Below are 18,729 nucleotides of genomic sequence, written 5' to 3' on the forward strand. Positions count from 1 at the left end.
TCTACCACACTGAAGCAACTTAAGGACAGAAGGGTTGATCCTGAACCACAATTCAGGGAATATAATCCATAATGGCAGGAAAGCCATGGTGGCAGCCATGGCTCATGGCTATGTTGTGGGAACTTGTTTATATTTGGATGATCAGGAAGCATAAGGAATAGGTCAGGAGGCAGGAAAGAGCCAGGTATACTATATGCCATGATCCCCTTTCAGTGACCTATTTTGTCCAGCAAGGCCCATGTCCCAAAGGTTCTACAGTTTCCCAAAACAGCATCACCAGAGGGAGCCATGTGTTCAAGCTCATAAGCCTCAGGGGACATTTTATATTCAAATCATTACACTCATTATTTACCTTTCCCACTGTCTACCCCCTTTTGCACCCCCTTTTTCTTCACTAAATTTCTTCTTTCTGTGGAATAGCCAGATGATTATTATGGTAATAGTAGCGATAGTGATGAGGATAATGGTGGTGTTGATAATGTTAGTGATGATAATAATGATGATGATGGTGGTAGGTATTGGTAATGGTGGGGGTGATGGCAGTGATGATAATGGTGATAATGGTGATGCTGATAATGAAGGTAAGATTGATAATGGTGGTGATGGTGATATGGTAATGATGAAGACAATGGTGGTAGTAGTGGTGATGATGGGGGGGCGATGATGACACTCGTTTGTCAGGGTTCTCTAAGGAGCAGAACTGACAGATTAACTATATCTCACGAGGGAGTGTATTAGATTGGCTTGCACAGTATGGGATGAGTAGGCGGTCCAGCACTTCCTGCTGGAGAGGCTGAGAATTGGATAACTGCTCTGTCCATTGGGACACGTGCCTCAGTAGTACCAAGATTGCACTGAAGGTCTGGAGGACACCTGGAGAGCTTGTGGTCCTCCATGTCACCCAAGAAGCTGGGTTCTGACGTCAGCTAGGGATGGCGATAACCGTGGCAATAGCGACCACTCTGTAGGGAAGGTTCCCTCTAGTTCATTAACCCTCCAAGCAACGTTCTCACAGATGCACCCAGAGATGTGTCTTTTAGTTGATTATAGACCTAGTCAATGGGCACCTGAGAGTCAGTATCACAATAGTGGACTCTCATGTATCCTCAAGTCTCTTATCAAAGAATACCCATAATAGCTCTGTGAGGCGTTTTATTCTCCTTGACTGACTTCCTCCCTCCTGCTCGTAGAGTGCAACATTGGTGTCAACCACCACGTAAGCTCACCGCCATTGTGGTACTTGGAATTTTCATATCTGCTGACTCCTTAAAAAGCAGAATTTGCACAGTCATAAATTTTATACCCTGTAATGTCTACTTTGGAGAATTATTGACAGTTTCAGTTTGGTGATTCAGTTAGCACAGCAAGAAACTTAACTTTGAATTTATTTATTTAAAAATATATTTATTTTACTGTCTTTGATTATAATTAATGTGCCTGTGTGTATGTGAATATGAGTGCAATGCCCATGGAGTCCAGAAGAGGGCGTTGTATGCACTGGAGGTGGAGTTATAGGAGGTTGAGAGCTGGCTGATATGGGTGCTGGCAACTGATCTTTCTAGGCTTCTTTTTTTTAAAGCTCCCTTCCTCTCTCCCTCCCTTTCTTTTTCCAGACAGGGTTTCTCTTTGTAGACCTGGGTTTCTTGCAACTCACTCTGTACAACAGCCTGGCCTCAAGCCTCTTAAGTGATAGGATTAAAGGCATGCACCACCACTGCCCAGCTATGAACTTTGGTTTTCTAAAGAGCAATGTGTGTTCTTAAACACTGAGTCATCTCTCCAGCGCCCTGGAATTTAATTCTTATGAGGCAGTTACAACTGTCTTGGTTGTAGGGGAAGTACCAGGAGCCTAGGAAGAAAGGAATTTCTGTATTACTAGGTAGGAACTGGTGAGAAATGAAAAACTTTATCTAGACACACTCTAGGGCTAGGCAAGTGGTTCTTGACCCCTGGCTGGGGATCTAAGTTATTGTGGAACTTAAAGTGTGTGTGTGCGTGTGTGTGTGTGTGTGTGTGTGCGCGCTTGCGTGTGTATTCCTGAATCTGTAGAGCTGGAATGGTTCCCATAGTGAGCAGACTGACTGGTTCAAAATGTGTGAGCTGTTAAGAATTCTAATTTTAGCTGGATGTGGTTGTGCACGCCTTTAATCCCAGCACTCGGGAGGCAGAGGGAGGCGGATCGCTGTGAGTTCAAGGCCAGCCTGGTCTACAAAGCGAGTCCAGGACAGTCAAGGCTATGCTGAGAGACCCAGAATTGTAATTTTAGCACATATAACCAAGGGAGGAAGGTCAGAGGATATGATTGAAGTCACAAGATGCCTATGACAGGGCATTCTGCTTACCTCATATTTCAAAACTGTAAGTACACGTTGTGGGAGGGAGGGAGAGAGGGAGGGAGGGAAATATGAAAAGATAAAACCCAAATGAGCTGTAGTCATCATTAAAACTGACTTTTGAATCCCACTTGTGATGGTTTGTGATAACTGTCAATTTCACACCTCTGGGTGCTCTATTCAGGGACTATCTTGATTACATTATATGGCTATGGGAAGAGCCATTGTCATTGTGGATGGGACTCTTGCCCGGCAAGAGAACCTGCACCACATACAGGGGAAACAGTGAGCCGGGCACTAGGAGGCATGTCTTCATGGTTGCCTTCTAACTGTGGGTGTCATGTGGCCAACTGCTTCAAGCTCCTGCAGGCCTGACTTCCTCCTCATCATGGTGGACAGCGCTTTGAACTGGGAGCTAACATAAGCCCCTTTTCTTAATTGGCTTGTATCGGGCTATGCTATCACAACAGCCAGAAAAGAAACCCAAGACACCAGCTCTGCTGCTAGTTATTTACAGGGTGGGTTTTTAAAGAGCATACCTCGCCGGAAGTCAGTTCTGGGCCTGCAACCTGGAGCCGACAGCCAGCCACAGTGGCCACTCACAGTCTCAGCTGACAGAATGTGCAGGAAGAACTCTAGCAGAGACCGTGTGAATGAGTTCTCCACAGATACTATTACTCTCCTCCCCTTACCTCCTCTTTATCATTTCATCTTCTTTCACTCCTTCCTTCCTCCCTTCCTTCCTTCCTTCCTCCCTTCCTTCCTTCCTTTCTCCCTTCCTCCCTTCCTTCCTTCCTTCTTTCCTTCCTTCCTCCCTTCCTCCCTTCCTCCCTTCCTCCCTTCCTTTCTTTCTTCACTCCTTCCTTCACTTCTTCCTTCCTTCACTCCTTCCTTCTTTCCTCCTTTCCTTCCTTCCTTCCTTCCTCCTTTCCTCCCTTCCTCCCTTCCTTCCTCCCTTCCTCCCTTTCTTCCTCCCTTCCTTCCTTCCTCCCTTCCTTCCTTCACTTCTTCCTTCCTTCCTCCCTCCCTTCCTTCCTTCCTTCACTCCTTCCCTCCCTTCCTCCCTCCCTTCCTTCACTCCTTCCTTCCTCCCTCCCTTCCTTCCTTCACTCCTTCCTTCCTTCCTTCCTCCCTCTCTCCCTTCCTTCACTCCTCCCTCCCTTCCTCCCTCCCTCCCCTCCTTCCTTCCTCCCTCCCTTCCTTCCTTCCCTCCTTTCTTCCTTCCTTCCTTCCTCCCTCCCTCCCCTCCTTCCTTCCTCCCTCCCTTCCTTCCTTCACTCCTTCCTTCCTTCCTCCCTCCCTTCCTTCCTTCACTCCTTCCTCCCTCCCTTCCTTCACTCCTTCCTTCCTTCCTTCATCATCTCCCCCCCCATCCCCCATTACACCCTCCCCCACCTCTCTGTGGTTTACTCTGTTCAGAACAGCCAAGAAAAGGACACTGAAAAGTCAGGAGAAGAGATATTTATGATGAGACACACTAGACAAAATTTTGCTGCCATGAAACTTACATTCTTGTGGGGGACGACAGACAATAAATCAGTAATGAGTAAATGTGAACTTAAAAGTATCAAAGATAATACTATGGGGAAAATAAATGGATGGTGGTCACGAGAGCTGTTTTAGGAGAACGGGGAAGGTGCTGGGAGGTTCTGTGGGTTTTTGATGAGTGCGCTCAATTCAGAGGGTTGAATCTTCTAGCAGCTGGGACTCTCCCTGTGGAGGGGTTCATGTAGGGTCACGCAGGCTGCTAAAAGATTCATTCTGCCTTCTTAATTAAGGTCAATGTGATTTAAAGTTTTCTTTCTTTTTTCCTTCCTTCTTAACTTTCTTTCGACCAGGCTTCTCTGTGTAGCCTTCGCTGTTCCGGACCGGCTTTGTGGACCAGGCTGGCCTCGAACACACAGAGATCCGCCTGCCTCTGCTTTCCTGAGTGCTGGGATTAAAGGTGCGTGCCACCATGCCGGGGCTGTGATTCGAAGTTTTCAAATGAGCTTTCCAATTTTCCTTTTCTAAACTCTGCGTAAGCACCTCAACATTTGCACTCTGTGTGGAACCTTGGCGATGTGCAATATCTGGTGTTTTGTGGGGTTGTCGTGTTAGAGGCTCCTTGTCTTCTCAGTGGCTTTTGTATAGGCAGCTTTTTCTGTATACCCCATTCCCCGCCCCCCGCCCCCCCCCGCCGGTCCCCCTCCCCCCTCCCCGGCGCCTTCTCTGGCCCGTATTAGCTGCTTCGCAGATGATCCCTGTGGTTTAATGGCATATAATGACACTTTTTCTGTGAGCTTTCCTGCCAGCCACACTTGGAACACAAGGCCAGAAGCAAGTTGTAGGGAGAGGGCAGCCACGGCCCTCCAGGTCGCCAGCGATTTGGCTAGAAGCCACATTCACATGGGGGAAACACGCTAGAGAAATAAACGGCGCTGGTGACCCGCAGTCCTTCGTCTTGTGAAGCCTTGTGGACCATCGCAGCCCCCAGCACCGTGCTGAGCAGCCTTCAGAGGTGCTGATAAATTGCCTAGACACCAGCTTATCTGAGGGTGGCACCTTCTGCCAGCCTTGTGGTGCTGTGTGGTGTTTGGGTTGGCGCTGGAGCACAACCCTCTATTTTAGGTAATAAAACACACCAGAAAAAGGCCCTTGTGCTCAGTCTCTCCAAGTGGGTGCTAGGCGAGACCTCACTTGTACCCCATCATTTTATGTATACTTAAAGCTAGGACATTCCTATGTGGCCTGGTAATTTTTTTTTTCTAAAGATTTAGAAGAATTTAATGTTTCTCCCTCCCTTCCCCTCTTTCTATTACCCCCCTGCCCCCCCTCGCCCACCCCCTTAGCACAGTGCTGTTTTACCTCAGGTCTGAGTTTTCCTGACCTGGTTTGGGTTTAAGATAAGTGTAGTGAGTCTCAGCATGTGGTGGGACAATACTGTTTTCAAATAAAATCATTTCTTTTTTACACATGCACACACACACACACACACACACACACACACACACACACACACACACAGAAGCATGCGCTGATGAAACTTAGGCTGTATGTGTTCAGTCAGGCTGGCTCCTTTTTCAGTCTGTACCAAGAAAAAGCCATGTAAGAAACACACAAGATTCTCCCTGAGAAGCCTTTTCGGGGGTTGGGGGTGGGGGCCCAGCTAAGAGAAAGCCTATTTTATGACTTTAAACAATTTCTTGTTTGCATTATCAAAGGAACCGGTCCATTAACGTTCTTGGCCACTTAACTTTGTTATTCATATCTCTCCTTCGCATTAGTTTTTTTTTCCCCCCTCCCTAGCACAGCGTTAAATGTTAGCTTGAGGTGTTGGCAGCCTCTTTGAGGGAACAGATTGCCCTGAAATAAACACAGCTGGAAACCGGACCACCTATTGTTTTTCTTTCTGTTAGGGAATGAAGGAGGCATTTATCAGAAGGGTAGAGAGAGCTTGGGCTCCCAGAGTTACTTCAAGGATTTATAAGCAAGGGGGCTGGTTAATGATCAATGCCACCTCTGGCTGTCTGAATGGGGCCTGCTAACCTTCTGCCTCCCGGACTGGCTTCCCTTCCCCTGGGACAAGAAGCTCAGGGAGATTTGCTACCACCCAAGAGCAGGAGGCGGAGTCTGCTGTGTTCTCCGCCTCCAGCTGAAGTGTGTGGGCTTTGAGCTTAGTAAAGGTTGGGCTCCTTCTGCCAGCACAAAGGCCTGGTTTGCGGCTTTGCACACCTCATGGGACGCGATGAAGCTTCTGGAGATGGGCAAGTAAGTTCTGGAAGGTGGTGGAGATGTATGTAGTTTTCCTGTCACTTGATTTACAAGGAAAAAGGACTCCCCCCACCCCACCCCCTAAGGGACATTCAGCTAGCTGGGTTCTTTGACACCTGAGGTTCATTCTTGTTGCTGTCAGGAGTTGGATGTTTTTGACAATTTGCACTGGTGAAAACTCTGAACGCCATGGGAATCTCTAACCCGTAGATAGTCAGGTGTCAGAGGATATTAGAGGTCGAACATTTCAGCCGGGGTTGCAAATTCAGGGGCAGAGTGGTATGCTGTGGGGTGAGGTAGCTAGGTGTACAGGGGGACTGGGGGAGAGCCAAGGGAAGGCTGTATTATTGATTTGGTCATTTATCCCTTTGGTTTCTGTCCCCAAAGGTCTGTTTCCCCCACCCCCTTCTCGTCCTCCATCCCTCCCTTCACTTCCTCCCTATCTTTCTCTGTCTTTGAGTAGATGTTTTGATAATTTATTGTGTTATGGTGTCATACTTAGTTGCTGCCAAGAACTGCGCCTGACGTGTTAAGCTTTTTAAAAAATTATTTATTTTTATTTCATGTGCATTGGTGTTTTGCCTGCATTTATGTCTGTGTGAGGGTGTCGAATCCTCTGGAATTAGAGTTACTGACAGTTGTGAGCTGCCATGTGAGCAGGTGCTTGGAACTGAACCTTGGCCCTCTGGAAGATCAGCTGATGCTCTTAACCACTGAGCCATCTCTCCAGCCCTGTGATAAGCTTTTTATTTTATTTTATTTATTTATTTATTTATTTTTTGTTTTTCGAGACAAGGTTTCTCTGTGTAGCCTTGGCCATCCTGGACTCACTTTGTAGACCAGGCTGTCCTTGAACTCACAGCGATCCGCCTGCCTCTGTTTCCCCGAGTGCTGGGATTAAAGGCGTGCGCCACCACGCCCGGCTGTGATAAGCTTTTTAAATGGTGGTTTTCCTCTAAATTTAAACTCTGAGCTCTCATTACACCTGTCATATAGGAACCAAGTTAGAAGGGAGGACCCGTAACTTCTGCCCAAGGTGTGGTTGAATGGCCACTGGGTGCCCTTAACACATGCAGAATATGTTTATTTTGTTTTATCCGGGAGAACTGTGAGGCAATATTTGTTGGGTTTTCCTGATTACCTCTTTGCTTGTACTGCTAGCCATCTGTCATGATTTAAAGTGGGGCATCTTGTTCCTTCCTGGAGTGACTCCTTTCAAATGGCATCTTCTTGTCTGTGTGGCTGAGACTCACAGATGAGACTGCTCAGAGTTAAACCATCCATGTACTTGAGATCTCAAGGTCAGACCCAGCACTAGTAGCGCAGTGAAAAGTTCTATATGTTGTCAATGCTTATCATAGAGGGATGGTTCACTTCATAAATATGTGCTAAGTGGCCTCTGAGAGTCAGGAGAAAGGGAGTAATGGGGTACACTGATTGACTATTCTAGAACACTAGAAAGAAATGAAGAGACGGTTGAGAAAAACTATTTGCTAAAGATGGTCCCCAAAGGCTTCCTGCATGTTGCTTATTGATGAGCTATCACCTTTATACTGTTGCTGAATTGATCTAGACACAGAATTTCTAAAGAATAGATAGAAAAACCTTAGCTATACAAGATTTTAGGCTTCTAATAATATAACCAGCTTTATTCATGGATTCCTTACTATTATTTTGAATGAGACATATAGATTGCTTCCCTATATGATCATAATGAAAAGTTTCTTTGGGTAGCTCAGTGTTTTTCACATGCCTTCTCTGGTTTGATTCTTATATTTGGCCTAGAGAAATATATATTGATGTTATTTCTGGATTTCACAACCAAGGAGACTGAGTATTAAATGTCAGTCTAGGGGCTGGGGAGATGGCTCGGTGGTAGAGAGCACTGTCTGCTTTTCTAAAGGATGCGGGTTCTATTCCGAGTACCCACATGGTGGCTCACATTAGCCTGTGACTCCCGTTCCAGGGGATACAATGCCTTCCGGCCTCTTCAGACACATGTGTATAGTATTCAGACATATATGCATGCAAAACACCCGTACACATAAAATTTTTAAAAAATCTTTTGGAAAAAAAGTCAGTCTGTAGGTCATTTGATAAGAGAAATAGCCTGCTTTTGAACTCACAACCCCATAGTCCTTCACCCAACGCCCCGGCCATTTCTACACTTTTGACCTGGTAGAGTGGTGGAAAGAACTCTGTATCAGGAAACCCCAACACAGATGCTAACGAGGTCATGGCTGACTCTGTGATGTTGAACAGGCCAGTAAGCTCTTGGGATGCATTTTTTTTTTTCCATTCAGAGAGCACTTTGATTTTTTACATTATGTTGGGCCTTACGATCCACCGGGATCTCATACAGGGCCGGTATCAGTGCTGACACGCCCACTTGCAGTACAGAGAAGAGATGAGGAAAGCAGCAGGGCTGTAGGCATCCTATCCATGTCTCTGCTTTGACTTCTACCAAGTGCAAATACCTGGGGTCTCCACATAGGAGGGAACTCCCAGGCCCTTAACAAGACCAGCTTTCCCAATCTACTTCCCAAACTGACATTACCTAGTGTGTTCTTTTTGACTCATCAGCAAAGGTGATGGAGCCAAACTCTCCTGTCGTTTTGGTACAGGGATGAGCAACAGAAACCCAAGTTCCCATTTGGACCCTAGAAAAGCGATAATCTCCTGACGCGAGCTGGTCCGAATCCTTTTCAGGGCAGCATGGACGTCTAAGTACATGCTTTCGGTATTAAGTCAGCCGCTTTCTCTTCAGTGTTCTAGCCTCTCGGAGGTAGCTGGGGAGCAACGATTTCTTATTCATTTCCATCATCAGTTCTAACAACTCCTCTCATGTCAACTCAGAAAGCTGGAGGATATTGAGGTCAGGGTGCCTACATTGCATTGCAGTTAAGACAAAAACAAGTGAACAACAACCCAAATACCCTACCTTATAACCAGTGTCATTGCTCTGTCAGGGATCCTGTATAGAAGAGCAACCAAGGATGTTAATATGACAATTCCTTAATGGGTAGGAAGGCTCTGCCTCCTTAGTGAAAGAGTTAATGTGAGAGCCGGGCGTGGTGGCGCACGCCTTTAATCCCAGCACTAGGGAGACAGAGGCAGGCGGATCGCTGTGAGTTCGAGGCCAGCCTGGTCTACAAAGCGAGTCCAGGACAGCTAATAATACACAGAGAAACCCTGTCTCAAAAAAACAAAAAACAAAAAACCGAAAAACAAACAAACAAACAAAACAACAACAACAACAACAAAAAACAAAAGAGTTGATGTGGGTGCCAATGTTGACTTTTCCTCTTTGCTTGGGAGTCTCTGCCCTTGCTCTTTTGCGGCAAAGTAGACTCTAACTTTTTCCTTTTGTCCTTCCCCATAGGCAAGAAACGAAACCCTGGCCTTAAGATTCCAAAAGAAGCATTCGAGCAACCTCAGACCAGCTCCACGTAAGTTGGCCAGATGATGGTTCTGTTGCAAATACTTGTAATTTTACATGCTTGCCGTGGGAGCTCATTTTTGGACTAGCGAGGGAGGCCTTGACATGGCACATGGTTGTTTGGGGGGAAAAACAAAACAAAACAAAACAAAAACAGCCCGTTGAGAAGAAAGTTATCCGCTCACTTTTCTGAGGTCTAAACAATTGGTTAGTCTACAATGATCCCTAGCTTTGAAGTCAATGTCTCAAATTACTGGCAGGGTGAGAGCTATATGCCACTACGTAGTTGAGATCCCATATGAACCCAGCAAGCTCCCCAGGTGTGGGCTTGTCTCAACTTTTCCCTGTCGATATCAATGAACAGACAAATAAATCCATATGTGTATGTGGCGTGTACTACTCTGAAAGCTGAGTTGAAGTGGAAGGGTGGTATTTGAAGATGCCTAATCCTATCTGTAGAAACAGAATGCATGATGGGCTAAAGGAATGCCTCTTTATTAGCTGACACTTTGGTTCAAAGCCCTAAGCGAGCTCAAGTCCCCTTGTATATCTGTGATGTTGCTGGGTATCTCCCATCCACCTGGAGATAAGGAACCAATGCATCTATCTGCCCATGAGGCATGGGGAATCCAAGGCAGCAAACCACAACGGTCGTGCAGGACACATCTTATCAGAAAGAGCACCCCCTAGTGTTGGGATGTGCTCATGACAATGACCAAGAGACTGCTCCGGACAGAGGCCCTTGCATTCCACTCAGCAATTGAAAGAGCCTGACTATCTAGGGTAGCTGAGAGACTGTTGGAATATTCCTTTCATGGAGAGCTGTAGGAGGAAATTCTTCCTCTACCTACAGAAATGTTGGGTTGTTTGAAGGGGAATCTTTTGTCTGCATAGTTTGAGGTTCTCTCCAACTGTAAGTGTAAAAAAATGTATAATTCTATTTTTTTCAAAGGAATTTATTTCTGGTTTTTAGAGAGCTTGCAATCAATGATGAAGTGTCCTCATGGGGTCTGTGCAGGACTTAATTATAGTTAGAAGGGCTTGCAAGGAAGTGTGCATGAAAGTCCTGTGTGCCTTTGTCCCAGTCTGCACACCTTCTTGTTAATAACTTATACAACTATGGAGTGTTCTCCTAATCAAGGAATCCATATTAGAGTGGACCAGAGAATTTATTTGGTTTCACTAGGCATACAAGCGTGTGTGTGTGTGTGTGTGTGTGTTCTTCAGTGATGGGACTGTTTTATATTCTGAACAATTCTATATGAAGGACATATAGAGTTTCTCTGCACCTTTGCCAGCAATTTGAGTTTCCATCATTAAAAGGCTTTTTTTTTTTCCTTCTGTGTGGTTATAGATGACTATAGTTTTAACTCGAATATCTCTAATAGTTAATTATGTAGAAATATTTCTGACGCTCATTTTTCCATCCACATATTTTCTCTGGTGAGGTGCCTGTTCTTTATGTATGCATTGGCGGGCTGGTTGAGCATGAGTGCAGTGCCTGTAGAGTCTAGAAGAGAGTACAGGGTCACATGGCGCTGCAGTTACAGGTGGTTGTAAGCCAATCTTTAGGGTCTCCTGTACCCTGAAGAGCAGTACACTTGCTTCACTGATGAACCCTCTCTTTTGCCCCTGTGAATATATTTTGCTTACATCTTCTTAGATGATTGGTTTCATTTTTAAATTAAAATTTGGTTAGCATTTCAAAGATACGGATTTCTCTGTGAAATTTTCACATACATGTATGTGTGTGTGTATGTATGTGTGTGTGTGTGTGTGTGTGTGTGTATGTGGGTGTGTGTGTTCTTTCTCACCACCACCACTGCCTTCTGGGATTGACCTCTTTTTCTCTTTTTTACTACACCTCCCCCCACCTCTGTGTGTGTGTGTGTGTGTGTGTGTACACTGTGTACCTGCCTGTGGAGGTCAGAGAGAGTCAGTTCTCTTTTTTACCATGTGGGTCCCAGATATTGAGCTCAGGACCCCAGGCTTGGCGAAGCAAAGGCCTTTCTCCACCGAGCTATCCCATTGGCCCCATGATTGGCTGTTGAGTTATTTATATATTCTAGGTACAAGAACTTTCCCAGTTATCCAGTGGATAATTTGTCCTTTTTGTTTTTGTGTCAGGTTTTTTCCCACAGGGAAGAAATTTTGATTTTGATGGACTACTATTTATTTAGTTATTATCCTTTGTTCAGATTATGTCTCTTCCACATCTAAGAACTTTAGTTGCCTTAGGTCCTGAAGACTCCCACTGTTCCTGTTTAGAAAATTTAGCTTTACATTGTAGCCCAAGGTCCAGTTGGAGCTAAGTTTTTGTACAACATACATTGCACGGAGGGCCTCTTGATTTTGTTGACACATTCCCATTTGGTGTAGTCCAGTTTGCTGTAAACTGCCCCACCCCTGTGTAATTGTTGCCATTTTCCTTTGTCTAATACTAATTGGGCATATTCACTTGGAACTGTTTCTGGATTTTCTATTCTGTTCTAATGATTTATGGGCCTGCTCCTCATCCAAGGCTCACACTAACTTGATTACTGCTATGGGGAATGTGGCTTCTCCCATTTTGTTCTTTTTGAAAATTGATTTTATTATTTTTAATTTTGTTATTTTTGGGGGTGCTTTCATATACATATGTACATGTATTCCAAAGTTATGGTGGCCCTTGAAAGAGTCTTTTCTTGTTAGTTTTAGAATAAATTTGTTCTTGTTAACAAACACACTGGCTGACATTTTGTTAGGAGTTGATCTTAACTTGCCAGTCAGCTCTGAGATAGTGGATATTTCTCACAATGGGGCTGGTTAGTGCAGGAATGTACTGTATTTCTTTCTTTCACTTGCTTCCTGTGTGTTAGGATTAAAGGCATGCACAACCAGGCCCAGCAATTTTATTGATTTCCTTAACAAGACTTGTTTCATTGTTTTTTGTTTTCAATTTTGTTGCTTTCCAGCATTTTAAAAAATACCTTTTCCTGAAGCTATCTATAGTTCTTGTTTTTTGTTTTGTTTGTTTGTTTGTTTTATTCTGAGATAAGGTCTCACTTGCAACTTTGGCTGGCCTAGAACTTGCTATGTAGACCAGGTTGGCTTTGAACTAATGGGGCTCCAACTGGCTCTACCCCTGTAGCGCTATTATTAAAGGTGTGCACCACCGTGCCCAGCTCCTAAACTTATTTTCTTATATTGAGTTCAGCATGTACTCAGTGTTAAGGCACTTGTCAAATGTATGAGGCTAGCTCTGTAGCTCTAGATTTGACTTTAAATACCCCCAGCCATTAAAAAGAAAAAGATATATTCTTTTTTTAATATTTTGTTAATTTATTCATATCACATCTCAATTGCTATCCCATCCCGTGCATCCTCCTATTCCTCCCTCCCTCCCACTTTCACCCCATTCCCTTTCCCTATGACTGTGACTGAGGGGGACCTCCCCCCCCCCGAATATGATGCTAGGGTATCAAGTCTCTATCCTTCCTCTGAGTGCTATCGGGCCTCCCCATCAAGAGGACATGGCCAAATATGGGGCATCAGAGTTTGTGTGAAAGTCAGTCCCCAGTCTCCACTTAACTGTGGAGAATGTCCTGTCCATTGGCTAGATCTGGGTAGGGGTTTGATGATGACTGCACGTATTGTCCTTGGTTGGTGCCATAGTTCTAACAGAACCCCTGGGACCAGATCCACCCATCACAGTGTTCTTCTTGTAGGTTTCTAGGACCCTCTGGATCCTTCTATCTCCCCATCTCCTATATTTCTCTCACCTAGAGTCCCAATAGAATGTCCTCACCTCTATCCCACTTTCCTGGTAAGTGAAGACTTTCATGGGACCTGCCCCTTGGGCTAGTGTCCAGTTATAAGTGAGTATATACCACTGAGTCTCTCTGCTTCTGGGTTAGTTCACTCGTTATGATCATTTCTAGTTCAATCCATTTGTCCACAAATTTCAGGAATTCCTTGTTTTTAATAGCTGAGTAGTATTCCATAGTGTAAATGTACCAGTTTCTTCATCCATTCTTCTACTGAAGGACACTTAGGCTGTTTCCATGTTCTGTCTATTATGAATAAGGCCGCTATGAACATGGTTGAACATATGTCCCTGTTGTGTGCTGGGGCATTTTCTGGGTATATTCCAAGGAGTGGAATAGCTGGGTCTTGAGGAAGCCCTATTCCCAGTTTTATGAGCTAGTGCCAGACAGATTTCCAAAGTGGCTGCCCTAGTCTGCATTCAGTGGGGAGTTGTTCTTATCCACTTAAGTGAAACGGTAGGCCATTGGAGGGTGAGGTGCTATGTGCAAAGTCTTATATTTGGACTCTAAACTCTTGGTTGAATACTTTAGTTTAGGCATGACTCCTCGTTTGCACCAAGGTCTAGTTGCTTCTTCAAAAGATTAAGACTAAGTGATTTGGTCACTACTGAGATCAGAGGTCCTCAACTGTATGTAACCCAGCTCTTGGTCTATTGTAATAGGTGACCAGTGAAAGGTAGCTTTAAGTTGTTTAGTTTTATGGCATAGCTTTCAAGCACACAAGCTGGCATATAATAAACCTAGGGATATTGGAGGCGCAGTTATCTTCTTAGCTAGATGTGAGATCGGAGCTAATAGTTCATGGTTGGTCAATGAGAATCCTTGGCCTCTACAGTGAGAAGCCATTGTGCCATCATCTTACTGAAGAGTCTTAAATCATGTGATGTCTTTCTGTGTCAGTTCTTCCAACTGAAGTGGACACAACAGAACCCACAAAAGTTAAAGCTGTTTTAAATAAATTAATCCAGTAACATTTCTGGCCCAAGTGGGTGCTTAATAAAATGAACAAATAACGCATGTAATGGTAATCAATTAGCAGGTGGGTGTTTAATAACATAGATGAATAATACACATGACGTTAAGTAGTGAGTTGATTACTTGCGCAGCAAGTGGGTGTTTAATAAAATAAATGAATAATAATTGTAATAGTAACCAACACACTGTTTCCTTGCATAGAGTTGTAGAGAAATAAGTAATTATCAAACTAGGCTTATCACTGGTGTTCATATGAGATACCAGTCTCAGGTGACCTTTGGGATACTTTCGGTCTTCCAGGGGAAATTTTTTCTACTAAGTTTTCTTATTTCCTCAGAGGAATAAAATATTGAACAATTGACAAGAATATCCACCCACGGTTTTAGCTTCCTGTTGAGTCTCAACACCTCAGGCAAACTAATATGTCCAACCCTGGACAGAGGGAGCATGGTGTCAGCTAACCCAGCTTGGGCTGTCGGTCTTGGCTGCATCCTTTGATGCTTTTGGCAGACTTGATGAGCCCAGAGGCCCAAGGCTTGGGTGGATTAGTCATTTTCATTAGAGGCCTGAGTATTGGGAACCCATTCCTTGATTCAGTTCAACTTGCATGGGAGTCATGGAGTGGATGAAATATTTTATCCAGCTCTCTTCCTTCTTCCGTCTCCTTAGGTCAAGGGTGAGGATCAGGTGATGTGAGTTTTACACTCAGTGTAGTTGACAGCTATGTTTCTTCATAAAATCACCAAAGTGTTCTGGTTTTCATTTTTCCTCACTTGGAAAATGTCATCATGCCCTATTATGTTGAGGTGAATTGTAAACAGAGTACAGAGTCAGGGCCAGCAAACATTTGGGAAAGCTAGAGAGTAAATATTTTGAGTTACAGTGGGCCATGATGGCATTAGTTGTCTACCCTTTGTTGGCTATTCTTATAGAGTATGGTAAAGTTATTACATTTATGAAAATCACTCATAGCTGGGCCGTAAGCTGTAGTTTGCTGAGCCACGGTTTAGAATAGGAGCTGTTAAATCTGGAAGAGGTCCTGTCCAATGACGTCACTGGTTGGCAGAATATGGAAGTGGCCATGAGTATTCAGTGGCCTTTCTCCTTCCTCCATCGTTTGGCCAAGGAAGGGTGTTAAATAGTTGCAAAAGACTTAATTATCCGTCATGCATTTCAAGTTACATCTGCCTTCCTTTTAAAGGGATACTACAATTAGTGCAAACAAATTGTTAACAACTAAGGAAAAGTAGCTTTGACTGGTTTAAGAATGAGGAATTGGGGGCTGGAGAGACAGTCCAGAAGGTAGGAAGGCTTACTTTTCTTGTAGAGAAGCTGAATTCAGTTCTCAACACATGCACAGGGTGGCTCACAACCACCTGTACTTCCAGTTCCAGGGGATCTGACGCCCTCTTCTGGCCTCTACAGTCATGTGTATATACCCAATCACAGATACACACAGAAACATAACTTTAAAAGAATGCAAATAAATATTTTATAAAAGGGATGAGAAATTAGTTTTTAGAAACTTGATTCCTCTGGAAGGCTTTTCTGAAGAAAAATCACCTGCTTGGAAGCAGTACACACATATGCATTGTGAGACGTGTACAATACTTTAGTTTTGTTTGCTTTCCCTCCCAGACTCATGTTTAAAGTTAGCCTAGAAAAGCCTTCAGTGTTCTGCCAAACTGAAGGATATTTGAAGTAAAGGAAGGCTTATCATGAGAGTGTTAGCTTGACAATCATATCTGTGTTTGTATTCCTATTTTGTCTTCATTATTTTATCTATGTACTTGCTTTCAGCAGAAAAGACAAAACCAGAGTACACAGGGGTTGGGGAAATGAGCATTCAGAAAAGCTTTCAGTGTCCTTTCTGTTCCGGTGTGATAAGTGATCAGACTGAAGGCAATTCGTGGGAGGAAAGAATGTATGTGGATTGTACTTCCAGGTCATGGCCCATCATTGAGGAAGTCAGGGTAAGACCAGAACCGGGAACTTGAAAGCAGAAACTCTGCTCTCTGGCCCAGCTACAGGCTTTCTTATCTAACCCAGGACCCCATGTCTAGGAATGGTGCCACCTAGGAGCTGGGTCTTTCTAGGCTGATTAATAATCAAGACAGTTCTCCACAGACATGGCCACAGGCCGGTCTGCTCTAAGCAGTTCCTAAATCAAGACGTTCCTCCCAGATGATTGGACGCTTGTCAAGTTGACAGTTAAATTGAACCAGGGTGGCCAGTGACTCTTACTTATCTCTCTTCCTTTCATCTTCTCTTCTCCCACCGGTCTTTCCCATATTTCCCTTTATTTTGTTCTGCAGACAGTTCTGGCATGAATGTGCATCCAAGGAGCCCTGAGTTGCCAGGCAGTTTGTGCTTTGTAAGGGTAGAGAGCGTGATGCTCCCTGACTGCACCCGCTGTTTGTCCTGCGTGTTTGATCATGTTACCCACAGGTGTCTTGGCATCTCTTACTTTCGGTGCATTTGTTCTGAGAAGGTGCTTTTCTCAGTTCCTGGTTAGGTACACAGCCGGAGCCAAACACCTCCCTCTTCAGTTGATTTCTACCAACCCAGAGCACAGATAATAAAAATTGATGCCCAGGAGGAGACTATGGAAACACAAAGTCAGCAAACCTTTGGGTCCTGAGACAATCCGAGAATAGAATGTTCACTATGTACAGGAGAAATGTCGCTGAACTTGCCTCTGTAGATACAAAAGATGGGAATCAGGAGACCTGAGTTCTTCGCCTCCCTAGACCTTTCAGTCATCTAAAGAAGTTGTGGGGTGGGGGCATAATTATGGAAACAAATGGTAGAAATTGCTGAATATGTTGGTACTCTCGGATGAATGAAAGGGGCTAAAGATATCACCGTAGCATTCTTGCCTTTATCAGGGCTTCTTAAGCTTTTTCCATTCATGATCCCTTTTTGGTCAACAAACTTTTAAATAAAACCTTGTTTATATAGGTGCTCAAAAGTAATACATTATATATCCGAATCTACTGATAATAAGTCATAAGTGCCTTTAAGATAATTCCTTGGCATATGCATAACTTGCCCATTCATGAATAATTAAGGCCAACTTGCATACTATTGAGACAGATGTGCTTGTTTATTTCTACATATGCAATTTAATCGTGGCTGAATATTTGATACGGCAGTATGTAGAGCGTCTTCAATGGTTTTCAGAGTTGACTGGTATTTTTATTTAATAACTGTCAGTACGGAGAATGCCAGTTGATATAACAATGTGTTGCCAAACAGCAAGACTACATTTAGAGCCATTTCAGAAACTGTTGGAAATTCTGTCCAGCAACTCAAGCAGCATTTTTTCTTTTTTCTTTCTTTCTTTTTTTTTTTTTTTAAAGATTTATTTATTTATTATGTACACAATGTTCTGCCTGCCAGAAGAGAGAATCAGATCACATTATAGATGGTTGTGAGCTACCATGTGGTTGCTGGGAATTGAACTCAGGACTTTTGGAAGAACAGCCAGTGCTCTTAACCTCTGAGCCATCTCTCCAGTCGCAGCATTTTTTCAAAACTAGACATTACAATACAATACACACCACTTGGATACTTAAACAGCAAGGAGCAGTAGTAGGACAGTATTAGAGCCTTGTTTCCCATCATGAAACCATTACACGTCTATGCAAGCAGAAAGCTTTGTATGTCTAGTGAAAACACACCAACTGTAATACACAGCAGTCTAAAGATGCATCCAAGAGGCCTCAGGCAGTGCTCATTGGTGTTTCATGGTATGCAACAACAGCATGTGCCATAGAAAGAGTGTGAGTGTGTTGTGTGCTCAGAACCCATGCTACAGTGAGTCCTCCCATGCCACACAGGTGAGTGCCACCGGAAACATCTCCGTTTCATTATGGGTTTGATTTTCTTTTTTCTTTTTTAAATTTTTATTATTAATTTATTCTTGTTACATCTCAGTGGTTATCCCATCCCTTGTGTCCTCCCATTCTTCCCTCCCTCCCATTTTCCCCTTATTCCCCTCCCCATGACTGTTCCTGAGGGGGATTACCTCCCCCTGTATATGCTCTTAGGGTATCAAGTCTCTTCTCGGTAACCTGCTGTCCTTCCTCTGAGTGCCACCAGGTCTCCCCCTCCAGGGGACATGGTCAAATGTGAGGCACCAGAGTACGTGAGAAAGTCATATCACACTCTCCATTCAACTGTGGAGAATGTTCTGACCATTGGCTAGATCTGGGTAGGGGTTTAAAGTTTACCGCCTGTATTGTCCTTGGCTGGTGCCTTAGTTTGAGCGGGACCCCTGGGCCCAAATCTGCCTATCACAATGTTCTACTTGTAGGTTTCTAGGACCCTCTGGATCCTTCTACTTTGCCATTCTCCCATGCTTCTCTCATCTAGAGTCCCAATAGGATGTCCTCCCCTCTGTCCCAGTTTCCTGGTAAGT

The 18,729-nt window shown here is 44.1% G+C and overlaps 1 protein-coding gene across 4 annotated transcripts in view; it reads left to right on the forward strand.

The window, feature by feature from the left end:
* Window positions 1–18,729, forward strand: part of Map2k6 (mitogen-activated protein kinase kinase 6) — a 121,271-nt gene that overhangs the window by 71,763 nt on the left and 30,779 nt on the right. For 3 of the 4 annotated variants that reach the window (XM_051158967.1, XM_051158966.1, XM_051158968.1), the window contains exon 2: window positions 9,469–9,535. In XM_051158967.1, the coding sequence (XP_051014924.1) occupies window positions 9,469–9,535 (67 nt within the window). Of the gene's footprint in view, window positions 1–5,936; window positions 6,084–9,468; window positions 9,536–18,729 lie in introns of those variants that run through there. The other variant, XM_051158970.1, reaches the window with a different exon arrangement.

This window comes from Acomys russatus, chromosome 16 (assembly GCF_903995435.1).
Source record: "Acomys russatus chromosome 16, mAcoRus1.1, whole genome shotgun sequence".
In the NCBI taxonomy this organism is placed as follows: domain Eukaryota; kingdom Metazoa; phylum Chordata; class Mammalia; order Rodentia; family Muridae; genus Acomys; species Acomys russatus.